The sequence below is a fragment of the Equus quagga genome, chromosome 5, assembly GCF_021613505.1.
Source record: "Equus quagga isolate Etosha38 chromosome 5, UCLA_HA_Equagga_1.0, whole genome shotgun sequence".
NCBI lineage: Eukaryota > Metazoa > Chordata > Mammalia > Perissodactyla > Equidae > Equus > Equus quagga.
In genome coordinates, this window is record NC_060271.1 from 101,361,267 (window position 1) to 101,372,929 (window position 11,663).

At 51.3% G+C, this 11,663-nt stretch overlaps 1 protein-coding gene and 1 long non-coding RNA gene across 3 annotated transcripts in view; one reads left to right on the forward strand and one right to left on the reverse strand.

Annotated features, from left to right (window-relative positions):
* The window catches only part of PRKCE (protein kinase C epsilon), a 494,927-nt gene extending 492,874 nt beyond the window's left edge, over positions 1-2,053 (reverse strand). The window contains exon 1 of one of the 2 annotated variants that reach the window (XM_046661900.1): positions 1,696-2,053. In XM_046661900.1, coding sequence (XP_046517856.1) covers positions 1,696-2,043 — 348 coding nt within the window. In that variant the 5' untranslated portion in view covers positions 2,044-2,053. The remainder of the gene's footprint in view (positions 1-1,695) is intronic. The other variant, XM_046661902.1, reaches the window with a different exon arrangement.
* A 1,165-nt stretch (positions 2,054-3,218) lies between these two features.
* Positions 3,219-11,663, forward strand: part of LOC124239953 (uncharacterized) — an 18,892-nt gene continuing 10,447 nt past the window's right edge. Inside the window, exon 1 of the long non-coding RNA XR_006888740.1 lies at positions 3,219-4,193. This is a non-coding gene — a long non-coding RNA (uncharacterized LOC124239953). The remainder of the gene's footprint in view (positions 4,194-11,663) is intronic.

Genomic DNA, 11,663 nt, shown 5'->3' on the forward strand with positions numbered 1-11,663 from the left:
ACACTCAGACATCTCCCTCCAACCAAGATCTGTTCTGTAGATGAAAGCAGACCTGCTGTTCATCCTCCCCACTCTCTGACTTACTGTCTGACTCCCTCAACTGCATACACAGCAGAAGGCCCCATCTCCTCACTACCAGAGTCATGGTTTTTCCTTCCCCTTCTTGTTCCAAAACAACTTCAAAACCGCAGGTTTTACTGTTAAGGTCTGGCTCTGAAATTAGTTATCCCTTCAGCTCCCCCTCAGACACGCACTGCTTTCATGAGTAAAAGGACTAAGAGCCACGTGTGAAAAGGAAATGGGGAAAGAGTGGGAACTCTGGTGGTGGGAGGGAGGCAGAGGCAAGGGGCACTGGTGAGATGGAATGGCACTGCGTTCTTTGGGATTCCATAAAGGTTTGCCCGCTTCCCAAAGTGTAAGCCACAACTCTCCCAGGGTTGTACTTGGTGTGTTTGTCGGAGCTTCCCTTGTAAGACCCGTAACCATGGTTTCGGGCAGACTACATCAGAGCCGTGAGCATAAAGAGAACAGGTTTTTTCCTATTTTCCTCTAAAACTCCATCTCCTGGAAAAAAATATATGTAAGGTGATATGCCAAGGTGATTCACATGCAACCTCTGACCCTAGGACAATCATGAAATTATTTATTTTCAATAATTAGAAGGTGATCCTTCTCCATCTCTCCATGAGGGTCGGATCTCTCTCTTTTTGTGTAGACCAAAGAACCCTGAAAACGTACACACCCAGAGCCACACGTGCTCCTGGTGGAACCAGGTAACAAATCTGAAAACACCGAAATCCACTCCTAATTTAACAACTTCCCTCCAAAAAAAGCTAAAACAAGATTGCTTCTCGGGGTGCCAAAGTTGAATGTATTTGGCTTTTAGTACATGGACAGGGCCTATTTGCAAGTCCCTAATATTTTGACAATGTAACCAAGTAATCCAATCTCAGACTTAGTATCTCATTGTACAGTATCTCCAAAATCAAAACAGGGAAACAATATAATTTTAAGTAGGATTCAAAGCATTGACTTCCAATTGCTCACAAGCAGAACCATTTTTAAAATACAATGCTCATCCCAAATGGACGCGCAATGCATTGGGCAAAACAAGCTCGGCTGATGTTTCTGGGACCCTGGAGTGACAACCCAGAGGAGAACACATTTTTCTCCCTGTATGTCAGAAGATGAGCTAACCACCATGCAGCAGAATAGAAACAAGTTAGCTTCCTCCCAGAGGGAAAAATAAAACAGCTCCTTACTCGGCGATGCAGGACAATGCCAGAACGTGCAAGAAGCCTTCAGTCTAGAGCTCCACGTGCCTCTCCAAGGACGGAGGAACCCACCCACACACAATCACACGCAGCCAGCCCACCCCGCTCCTGCCGAAGGCGCCGAGTTCTCCGACAGCCCCCAGCACCGGAGGCTCGGGGCTCTCCCAGCTTGCGAGCTCCGTGAAGCACCGGCCGTCTGGATGGGACAGAGGCTTGTACCCCTTTTCCAAGTCTCACCTTCCTTGCCCCAATGCCTACTTCTCCCCAACTACGAAGTGCAGTGTGCTTCCCCAAGGTAGTTGACACACACACACCCCCCAGATGGCACTAAGTCCCCGCGCCCCACGACCAATGCCAAGGCCGTGAGTCTTCCTCCGGGAACCCACAGCCGGGCTCCTGGACGGGGAGGCGCCCGACTCACCCAGTCCTCGAAGTGGCGGCTTCCATTCTGCAGCAGCTCCTCAAACTGGATGGTGCAGTTGGCCACGAAGTCGTCGTAGCCGATGGGGGCATCGTGGAAGACGGCCAGCTCGATCTTGCGCCCATTGCACACATCGGTGACGAACTCGTCGTGCCAGGCCGGGCTGTTGGTCTTCTGCTTGGTGGCCGTTTGGCCGATGCGCGAGTCGTCCACGTTGAGGGCGATGTAGGGGTCCAGAAGGAAAGTCTGTGGCCGGGGTCCCACCGCATGGCGCAGCGACCAGGCTGTGGGCTTCAAGCTCACAGCCTCGCAGATTTTTATCTTAAGAAGGCCATTGAACACTACCATGGTCGGGGCGGGGAGTGGGGGCCGGGGTCACTCCGTTGCCCCGAGGGCAGGAATGAAAAACCGACGCCCCGGCGATCCGAGCCACGGGGACTCCTGGGTCCCCTCTCGCCCCACCCCACACTCCCTACACCTTGTAGCTTTGCGCCCTGGCGCGGGCGATTCTCAGCGAGTGCATGTATTTCCTCGCCGGGTTCCTAACGGAAAACAGGGAGGGGGGGAGAGCTGGGGGACGTCCGTGTTTGGAGCAAGTCTCTCCCCCCCTACCACCAGCAGCACCTCCAGAAGAGGAGACGAGCTGTCGGCTCCGCTGCAAGCCGCGGGGGCTGTCTCGCCGCCTCGCTGGCTCTCCGGCTCCGGGCTGCGGGGAATCGGGCGCCGCGCCGGGCGCTTACCTACCTTTCCGAAACATAATCCCTGGGAAATTTCGACTCCGGGAGGGGGAGGGGGGTGGTGGGACCCGGCAGGGACAAGAACCGGGGGGTGCAGATTTCAACCCGGATCCTCTTCGCACACCCAGCGCCTGCCTCTGACCGCGCGGGGCGGGGAATGGACCCAGGGATGTTCAGTCTATCCGGAGGGATGCATGTCGAGAGGAAATGGTCCTCCTCGGAGCCAAATTTTTAAAAATCCACAAGCCACACAGCCAGCCCGGCCGCCTCCTTTTGGGAGAAGCAGCGCCGCGCCGCAGTCGGCGATCGGGAGGCGCCAGGAGCCCGGAATCTCACATCCGCGCGGGCTCGGGAGTCGGGGTGGCCGCCGCTCGGGCTCGGGGCGCAGGCCGGCACCGGGCGGTGCGCAGCGCGGCGGCGGGGCCGAACTGCGACTCGGCGCGGCCCCACCTCCTGGGCGCCGGCGCCCGCCCGCCGCGCTCCCCGCGTCCCCGCTCTCGGCTGCCGCTCGCTCGCCGCCCGCCCGCCCGCTCTCCCCCTCGGTCTCTTCTCCCTCCGTCGGTGTGCGAGCGAGTCTCCCTCCCTGTAATGCAGGAAATGCGCAAAAGACGTCAGTGTGTGTGTGTGTGTGTGTGTGTGTGTGTGTGTGTGTGTGTGCACGCGCGCGCGCTCCTGTGTTTGGGGAAATAGAAAGTTTTGCCGGTTGGGGGAGCAATACGGGAAAAGTAAGCCGACGGGAGGACGACGGAGAGCAGCGAGCCTGCCCGGGTCGCGGCGGCGGGCGGGGGAGCCGGGCGGGGACCCCGCGGGGGGCCCGGGGGAGCGGCGGCGTTGGGGCGGGGGCGCGAGTGCCGCGGGATGTGGATGCCTCGTCTTTGGTCCCCACTGGGAGACGAGCGGGCCGCGCATCTCTCCGGGGCTCTGCGGCCAACGCTGTCTTTAGAGCCGGGGGAGGGGAGTGGCGGGGGTCGTGCTGCGGGCGACGACTCCGGACCCTCTCCCAGCCCCACCCCTCCTCGGGCCTGGCGGGCGAGGGCAGCCTGCGGAGTATTGGGCCGTCTGTCTTTCTGTCTGGCGACGGTCTGCTCCACGATGGCGGGGGAGGGGGGAAAGGGAGGGGCGTGCACGCTCGGTGTGAGTTTTTAAACATTTATTTTCTCTCCCCTTTCTTTGGGGGCACTCTCCCCTTTAGGATCTGGCCTGGACTTAGGCTACGAGAACTTGTTGACAAGTGAAAGCTTGGTAGAACCGCGGCCCGGTTTGTGTGTTTGTTTATTTTTTACAAAGTGACTTCATATTTACTCTGGACCTCGTCTGTGCCCTTTGGGGGGACATCGGCTCTGATCAGCGCGCCAGCAGCCGCCGTCCGAGCTGCGGGGAAACGGGGCGCGCCCTCTGGGGGGCGAGTGGCAGTGTCCGAGCTAATTTCCTCCGTAACCTTTAAACTCTCGCTGGAAGCCGTGGCGGCGGTTGATCACGTGAGGCGAGCTCTGGGCTGCTGGGGAAGAATTTCCTCCGCGGGGAGCCGGGGACGGGGACGGCTGCCTGGCGAGGGACGGCCCCGCGCCAGGGGACGCGAACCTGGGCGGGCGGGGCCGAGAGCGCGGAGGCCCGGGGCGCGGCCCGGGCCGGACTCCCCGGGGGACTGCGCTGGAAGAGGTCGTCTCTGCAACCTGCGAGCGGGGGTTCGTGCAAATGGAAAAAGAAAACCTCGGTCCTCACTCGTGTACCAATCAAGGCAGGCAGTTTGTAGCGACCGTGGTAAGCTGAGTGTGCATCTGGCGGGTCTGGTTAATGTAGACCAAATTTAAAACCCACCTCTTCGATCACTTTTTCTCAGTGGCAAAATGTTATCATTGCCTGTGGCTTAAAGGCGAGCAAGGAGGCAGTCCCCTGGAAAACAAGATGCCGAGTGCAGCACACAGGTTGCAAAAATGATCAGAAAAAGTGTCCAGGTGACTGTGGCAGTTCCTCTCCTAAGGCCTGCAGTCAAGTAATTTCTCGCAGCCCGCCCTGCTAAACGGGGCAGCTGGGTAGAGAGCGCGCCAAAATGCAGTCTTAGGGGAAAATGAGAACGTTTGCATGAAAAAGTCAGGATATAAGAGTTATCCCTTACTTGGCCACGCCCACCAGCTGGAGGTGTATTTGAAAATCTGTCAGTTTGACAAAGCACAAGTGGGATATCTCACTGCTGTTTCATTTCTGTTCCTGTGAACATCAGACCTTTCCCTCCTCTCTTTTTCCTTCCTCCAGTCTATTCGCGCGTTAAACTTTTTTCCGTTTCACAGAGCATGTGATGGAAGGCACTGGCAAATAGGGCCTGATCTGAAAATGCATTTGGGATGCAGAGCCAGCGCTGGAGTGAGATGAGATATTTGACAAAGAGGCAAAATTTAAGGGGCGCGAATAAACTCAGTCATCAAGATGAACACTATTTTAATGCAATATTTTTAAAAAGTGAAATTACTGTAAAAATCCAGGATGGAAATAATATCCAAATTTTTTAAATTTTAGATATTTCATTAAAATATTCCTTATATTACTGAGTCTATTGGCACCCCTGAAGTTCTGTCCTCTAGAGGAGTACGCTAGCCCTGGCCGTGTTGGGAAGTCTGGAAAGGGAAGGATTTCATGAAGGTAGGGCTCCTTGAGTAGTTGGTGTTTCCCACCTCCTCCTCTGGGTGAGTCCCACCTTGCCATGCAAACAGAGGAGTGCACAGGACTGAAAACCATTGGCCAGAATCCCTCCTCTTCAGTGTGTGAGACAGGAATTACATTTAGAATTAAGGACACATTGAACTTGAACTTTTTGCATGATATCGTATTCCCTTTTCCCCAGGCAGACCCTCAGATATATTAAGTAGGATCTGTTGCCATCTCAGTGACTCGCGTTCTTAGAGAACCAATCGCCTGCAAACTTCCAACACCATTTCCTTGCAACGTGGGTAAGGTTACAGGAAGGCAGCACCTGCCTCTTAGCCAACTGTTTGTTACATGTGAATAAGCAGACTGCGGTTCTCAGGTGTCGCCAATACCAGGGTGACCTCTCCTTTCAATGACAGGGGAGGTGGTAACTAAAAGACTTGGCCAAGCTGCCTGTTTTGTTCTGGGTGAATATTTAAGTAAAAAGGGAGAATGCTGGTACTCTACATGCAAACATTGCTAATTTCTTGCCCTCATTACATCCTTATTTCTCAATAAATCTCTCACCTTCCTACTCTCAAACTTGGCTGAATGAAAATATGTATTCTCCAGGAGATACCGTGGAGATGCCTGCTGTGAGCTTGCTTAGGGGAAAATCCTTAAATTTACCTGAGGAGGGGTGAATCTAAAATAGCCCTGTGCTCCAGATTTCATGTGAAAAGAAAAGCAAAACTGTGCAGGCGGAAGGTTTGGAATGTAAAATTCCAGTCCATAACTATTGCCCACTTCTTCCTTCTCTTGGTCTCTGTATACAATCCTGAAAGACAAGACAACAATGGTAAAGACATGGAGTAAAACGCCCTTTGGATTCCAACTATGGCCTAGTTATTTTGTAAGCTTTGGGAGAGGGAGGAGGAAAGGAAGAAAAATTATATAAGAATTTCACAAAGATGATCAAGATGGTGTCCCTCTCCTTTTAAAATCAAGACTCATGGGGAAAAGGTCTGATAGAACAGAAGTCCCAAGGGCAGTATGACAAGTGCTACAGGATGTGTTGGGGGGCACCGGCCCCTCGGAGTGCACAGAGGAAAGGTCAGCCCTTTGCCTGGGGGAGCTGGGGAAGGATCGCCCATCAGGTCTAGGCTTTCCCATGTGAGTTCCTCCAGAGGCAAAGAAAAGTGGGAAGTGTGTTGGAGGCCACGGGAACAGAGTGTGCAGAGCCCAGGTAGGTAAGAGCAGGGCTGTTTGGGATGAGTGAGCGACCAGAGGTACCTGGCAGGTAGCAGGCAGGAAGAGGAGGTGAGGTAGGTTGGAACCAAATAATTAAGGCCTTGTAGGGCCTGCAAATGGGTTTGAGCTTTTTCCTTGAGAGACACTGATCACTCTGAAGTTGGAGAAGCAGCATAACCAGAGTTAATACCCTACAAAAGGAATTTTGTACAGGGATGGATACTTTTCTGTAATTTTTTCCTCAGAAGACTCACCCCAAAACAGGATGTTAGAGACACAGAAGATCCAAATCTGAAAATGATTTACACTCTGCCTGATCAAAAATGAAACAATCTGTGGATATTGTTTAGATTGGCTTAGGAAGGAGGGTGGGGCGCCAGAACCTAGACTAGCACGTTAATATTCATGTCCTTGTTGCTGTGCTGGATGTTGTCATTTATAGAATGTTAATGGCTTCTGCAAAGGTCTGCCTGGTCAGGGTCTTTCATACATTCTACACACGCTGTGTGGAACAGAATTCAACCACCTGGGCCATGGGGTGGAATGTGCAGCAGCAGAGGAACACAGAAACCTTCCAGAGTTGTGTCAGCTCTGCCCTAGCCCAGCCCCTACCTGAGTCGCAGCCAGGCTTCTAACCCCACCCTCACCCACCTTCTTGTTGGCCCATGTCTGGCCTATGTCTTTTTATTTTGACCCCGTCTCCGCTTTGAACTCTGTTGCAATGACTCAAAGACCAAGCTTCACCTGCAAGTGGGTGGAGGGATCAGAGGTAACCCCATATAGCTTAAACGTGGATGTGGGGAGGAAATGGCCCCATGCCCCTCCTTCCTCGGTTCTCTTGACCCTGAGCCCCATGCTTTCAGGCACCATTTGGAAAATAACATCACATATCTCATCTTCTTTGGCTCCCATGTTGGGCTGCATTTTGAGGCTTTTAAGTATATAAATTAGTCCACGAATGGAAACTAAGTACCTGCTATGTTGAGAATACAGGGCAGGTGCTCTGGAGAGGACGAATAGATACAGGGATGATTCCTACTCCAGCGGGGAAGAGAGGAAGATCAATTCATTCAGTCAGTCATTTATTTAGCAGTTGGTATTGAGCACCATGTTATTTGGAGCACTGAGGAAACAACAATGATGACACACAATGGCCCTTTGTTAGTCGGAATGGGCCATGTCATGCTGCTATAATAAATAGTCCTCAAATCCTAAGGTTTAAAATAACAAAGGTTTCTTCTCATGCATGCCCTAAGTCCATGGCGGGTTGGCTGGCAGCTCTGCTTTGTGTCAGAGCTCCTCCTGCATTCAGATTGACGAGAGAAAAGTCACTATGTGGAACATAGCTGGCCACGGGCACAGAGAAAAGAACCCCTAGAGTGTCTTTGGCAATTAAATAGAAGTGCTAACTGTCACTTCTGCTAGCTGGTTGTTAGCTAGAACCAGTCGCATGGCCTCCCTCCCCCACCCACAGGGCGGCTGGGAAGTTTTCTCATCTGCAGCGGGGAGGAGCCTGGACTAGCTAGTGGATAGCACTCAAGACTCCACAGACCCTCTCCTCAAATAACTGGTGCAGAAAGATAACTCCAGGTGGCACAGAGTAAATGACAGATGAATGGCACCATCAGATGGTGCTGTAGGAATTTAAAGGTAGCAGTGATCACAACCAGAGTGGGGCTGTTTGTTTGACCCCCAATGGCCTTGGGCCACTGCATACAGAAGACTTCAGATGACATGAAGAATCCTGCCTAAAATCAGGACTAGCAGCCCCCTGAGCTCCTTTTCCCCTTCCCTACAGATGTCTAACCTCACAGGACCTGCGGGTCCTTCAAGCGACTTCAGAACCAAGTCAGCACTAAGGAGGTGTGTGGACACAACAGAATGAAGACTTCTTTCTTACACTCCGCAGGACCTGAGAGATCACCTGGTCTATAGTCTTTATTATTATTAACTTCTCCCATTAAATGAGCAAACTGAGACCTAGAGAAGTTAACTGACTTGCTACATAAGAAAGAGTTTTTTTTGAGGAAGATTAGCCCTGAGCTAACACCTGCTGCCAATCCTCCTCTTTTTGCTGAGGAAGACTGGCCCTGAGCTAACATCCGTACCCATCTTCCTCTACTTTATATGTGGGACGCCTACCACAGCATGGCTTGCTAAGGGGTGCCGTGTCCGCACCTGGGATCTGAACCAGCGAACCCGGGGCCGCCGAAGCGGAACGTGTGCACTTAACTGCTGCACCACCAGGCCAGAACCAAGAAAGGTTTTTAAAATAACCAAAATATTAATGAGAGGTCTAAAGCTGACTCTTACACTTCCTAGTGTAAATTTACTGTTTTTCCTACGTTGTCATGCTGGAACCAAGCCATTTAATGATGATAACTCCAATTATGTTTTAATTCCTTGGAAACGTAATTTCTGTAAATCAAAGGTCCAGGTTTGTTTTAATTTGTTGGTTCCAAATTTAACTGGTCTTAGTGTGGTACAATATTTTAGACTTATAATAATTCTTGGGGACTATAATATTGATAAAGTCCTTATGTTATTTTGGTGATATGTGTCTTTAAAAGAAAAGGTCTTTAGAGGCCTACCCTGCGGCATAGTGGTTAAGTTCCCCATGCACTGCTTGGTTGGCCTGGTTCCCTGGTTCCCTTCTGTGCTGACCTACACCACTCCTCAGCCATGCTGTGGGGGTGACCCACATACAAAACAGAGGAAGACTGGCACAGGGCGAATCTTCCTCAGCCAAAAAAAAGGGACTTTATTGTTCCTCAACTTCTCTATTTTTGCATCCTCTCTCCTAACACCAATTAGATGTATTTTAGGCATGTGGTTTTATGACACCTGTACCAAGTGTAACAGCTGTTTCTGCAGGCTCCCTGTGGACATTGTATCAATTAGCAGAGTGACTGATCCGACTGTTCAGATTAGGTTGTGTATCTCTAACACAGAATGGACATTTGGTTAATCTAATTCTTCTTGTAATTTACCTTTCAGGATCAAGGAGCTGGGGCCGCAGGGCAGGGAACATTGCCTTTTGTCACCAGTAACAATCATTTAGGAAGAACAAATGTAAAACCAAAACTGGTTAAACTCACAGGTTCTGTTGCCGCCAATACGTGATGCAAGGTGGCAAATCCTCCCCTTTGCGACCGAAATCCTCCGGGATCCCATCCTTCTTCCCCACCCGAAGCTATAGACTCTACTCCCTGAGCTGTCCCACCACTTCCTCCTCACTTCTGCTTACAGCACTACTATTTGATACCTGTCTTAATTCTATCCCTTCGCTGAAAGGTCTTTAAGTTTGGAGATGCTGTATGACTCATCTCAATACTCACTCTACAGTATCTTGGACATAGTAGGTACAACTTTGGGTTCTATAAATGGTTGTTACAAGGTGGTACTTTGAAAGAAGAGTGTCACAGATCTTATTAATCTCTCCCTGCCTTGCCCAGATGAGCGCCTCTGGGATGGTTGGCTCTCTCCACTCCCCGGAGTCGGTAGAGATGAAGTCAGTGGGCGGCTTGGCGGCTCGGCGGCAGCACCTCGGAGCCCACGGCGGCCGCGCTCGGCTCCGCGAGCCGACAGCGCCCTCTGGTGGACTGAGTGAGCCCAGCCGGATTCCTCCCGCGGCTCTGACCGCCTTGCTGCCTCGGCTTCCCGCGGGCTCCGGCTCCAAATGCTAGGAGCACTAGGATTACTTAACAAGCTGAGGGGCTAGGTCAAGGGGCAGACCACAATGGCACGGAGTCATTGGCTTTATCCGCACGCCCATCATGAGCAGAGGACAGATGTAGTTCAGTGAGCACCTATCCTGTGAAGAAACTGGTCTTTTTTTTTCTTTTTCTTTTTCTTTTAACAACCAGGCTTCTCAAAGTAAAGAATTCTGTTTCTATCTCTATCACTACATTAGAGCAATAGGCTATCCATGTGCCAGTTAAATCCATGCTGGGTTCAGGAAAAACAGAGTTGGAGGAGATGTGGTTCAGGCTTTTGAGAAGCTGGAACTCGAAGGTAAAGAAATAATGAGGGCCTCCAGGCGGGCCTTTTTCTTGATTCGAGACTGCAGGCAGTTCCCGCCACGGAGGTGAGGGTTGTGAGAGATGGCCAAGGAACCCCACTGGAGAAGTCACCCACAGAAAGGGAAGTATGGGGAGTGGGAGAAGCTTGGGGCCCCTCAGAGGTTGCTCCTCTCATTCCAGCAGATAACTTGGTTTCCTTTTCTGAAAAACAGAGAAACCGTCAACTGAGGGCTTACCGAACTTTTTGCACCAAATCTAACAACCACTTAGGAAGGAAGAAGGGATGAGTGTCATTCCTCCATCCCACCAGTTGTCCTGGAAGCAGGTCCCTCTAGCTCAGGTGCCCATCCGTGTCCTAGATCCATTCTCCACCCCTACTGCTCAGGGCCTCTGCTGCCGGCCCCGTCTCACTCCTTGCTCTCTATCCTCTCCCTCTCTGCTGTTCTTTCCCATCGGTAAGTCTCACTTATCTTAAAAAAATATTTTGCACCCTTTCTCACCTGACATTTCTGTCCAGCTAGCTCTCAAACATCTTCTCCCTGTCCCTAAACTTCTTAAGAGTTATATGTCCTCACCTTCTCCATTTTCTTACTGTCCACTCCCTCCTCAGCCCATGCCATGATGCTCCCTGAGACATCTCTCATTGAGGGGACCAATCATTTCCACTCTGCTAAGCCCATTTTTGGAGTCTCCACCTCACTGACCGCTCTCTTGGCAGCATATGATGCTATTTCCTCTCCCTCCTTGAAATGCTCTCTTCCCCTAGTTTCCATGACATCTGAGCTCTCCAAAATTTTCCTCCTGCCTCCTTCTTGGTTTCTTTAGTTCTCCTCTTCCTCTGCACATCACTTAAACGCATCATTATTTTATAGTCACACTGCAGAGTAAGATAAGATAATAATGCAAAAGTTATCTGGACAAATTGTCAGGTAAGTGACCACAGGTGCCATAAACTTTGAAGGAAGGAAAGATCACCATTGGCCTAGAGTGGGAAAGGAAGCCCCACGGAGAAGAGGGATGGGGAATTGGGCATGGACATGGGGGCAGAATATCAGAGGCAGAGAAAAAGAGAAAGACATTCCTGGTGGAGGAACTTCCCACCAAATGCAGGGGAGAAAATAAGATTTAATCCAATGACTATTAAGCATCTCTTTGCTGGTATGGCGTAAAATAGAAAAGATGTGAGCCCCTAGTTTATTATGTCTGCAGTCCATGTCTGGTGACCCATTCGCCACCCCACACTTTCATCCCACACTGCACTGCAGCTTCTCCAAGGTCACCTGGAGGAAGTCTTGACCAAGTTCACTTGCGGGTTAAGAATGGACCCTTCCCCCCC